Here is a 1,528-nt window from a genome sequence, read left to right as displayed (position 1 = left end):
TGTGTGTGTGTGTGTGTGTGTGTGTGTGTGTGTGTGTGTGTGTGTGTTGTTCATCAGGTACGATGGTTTCCCCGTGTTGACTCTGGACCTGTTTGACCCCATGGAGGGTCTGAGGACCCCTTGCTCCCGCCTCGCTGCCAGGCACAGCTGTCCCACCAGCCCTGCCCCCATGTTCAGACGCACCAAGCAGGTCAGCGAAGCAGTAACTCGCTGTTCTTCAGGTTCTGAGCTGAAGCTCTTCAACTGAGTTAATGACAGCACAAGGTTATTTTTCTAAATTAACAAACTTGTAACTCCCCCAAAAAGTATAATCCCCAAAATACAGATGATTTATTGAGAAAGATTACTCTCAAAATATATAAGAGCCAAGAAAATGAATCAGTTTTACATAACTGCACTGCCTTAAGCAATCTGTTTATTAGGGAAATGGAAGTTTCATTTATTTTGTATTAGTGGTAATAAAATGGATTTCATTTACTGGGTCAAGGGACGAACTTCTAATCTAAACGTTCAGAATTCAGCCTGAGATTTAAAGAAACAGTGTGTAGCATTCAGAGATGGAAAATGAGGAGAAGTTTCAGTTGGTTGCAATTTGCAACCTCACTAAATGTATGAAACTACAACACGAAGACTCCTTGGTCTGAACCAGGAAACTATTTCTCCTTTCTACCATGACAAACGCAACGCAGATCCACTCCTTCTGTATTTACATTTCACAATAAAAGCCCGAGAGACGTATTTGCATTTTCGTGTCGTTAATTGGTGACATCGCCGGAGTGTAAAGGGTCTTTAGAGATAGGGGAGGAGCTCAGACATGAGGAGTGAACTCGGAGTAGAGCTGCATACAAAATGTCCAGCTGAGGTTGTTCAACATCTGGTCTGATCAGGATCCTCCTTTAGAGGTTTTCTGGGGACGTCCAACTGGTAAGAAGCCCCGGGGTAGAACCACAACACGCTGGAGAGATTATAGATTGTATATCTGGTCTGGCCTGGGAACGCCTCGGGTCTCCCAGGAAGAGCTGGAAAAAATTCAGGGGAGAGGGACGTCTGGAACACTCTGCAAAAGCACATCTATGAGGCTGACTTTTTGTTTTTAAAGAACGTCTTCTTCCTCGCCCTCCTCTTCATCCACAGGAGATCAAGTCAGCCCAGAAGATCGCCAAGAAGTACTCGTCGGTCCCCCAGCTGTGGTCCAAGTGCCTCCTCCGTCATTGCTACGGCCTGTGGTTCATCTGTCTGCCGGCATACGTGAAGGTGTGCCACTCAAAGGTGCGGGCGCTCCGAACGGCGTACGACGTCCTCAGGAAGATGCAGGCGAAGAAGCTGCAGCCGCCTGACGAGGTACGTTAGCCTTTTACCATAGACTTTATGACAATGTTGGCATTTTCTGGCTAATCGAGATTAAAAACAACCTCATATATTCACATTATAGGGATTATCGTACGTGTGGTCACAAGTGATTTTGAAAAAGCGACCGAGGTTATATATATATATATATATATATATATATATATATATATATATATAT

The 1,528-nt window shown here is 44.6% G+C and overlaps 1 protein-coding gene across 1 annotated transcript in view; it reads left to right on the top strand.

Moving 5' to 3' along the window:
* The window catches only part of LOC116384278 (C-myc promoter-binding protein-like), a gene marked incomplete at its 5' end in the record, with an annotated part of 33,755 nt that overhangs the window by 24,207 nt on the left and 8,020 nt on the right, over nt 1-1,528 (top strand). The window contains 2 exons of the mRNA XM_031848782.1: nt 58-190; nt 1,135-1,341. Of these exons, the coding sequence (XP_031704642.1) occupies nt 58-190; nt 1,135-1,341 (340 nt within the window). The remainder of the gene's footprint in view (nt 1-57; nt 191-1,134; nt 1,342-1,528) is intronic.

This window comes from Anarrhichthys ocellatus, unplaced genomic scaffold (genome assembly GCF_004355925.1).
Source record: "Anarrhichthys ocellatus isolate YVR2014 unplaced genomic scaffold, GSC_Weel_1.0 scaffold8, whole genome shotgun sequence".
Classification (NCBI taxonomy): Eukaryota; Metazoa; Chordata; class Actinopteri; order Perciformes; family Anarhichadidae; genus Anarrhichthys; species Anarrhichthys ocellatus.
Note: the sequence above shows the minus strand (reverse complement) of the source record. Positions and strands in the feature narration are given on the sequence as shown.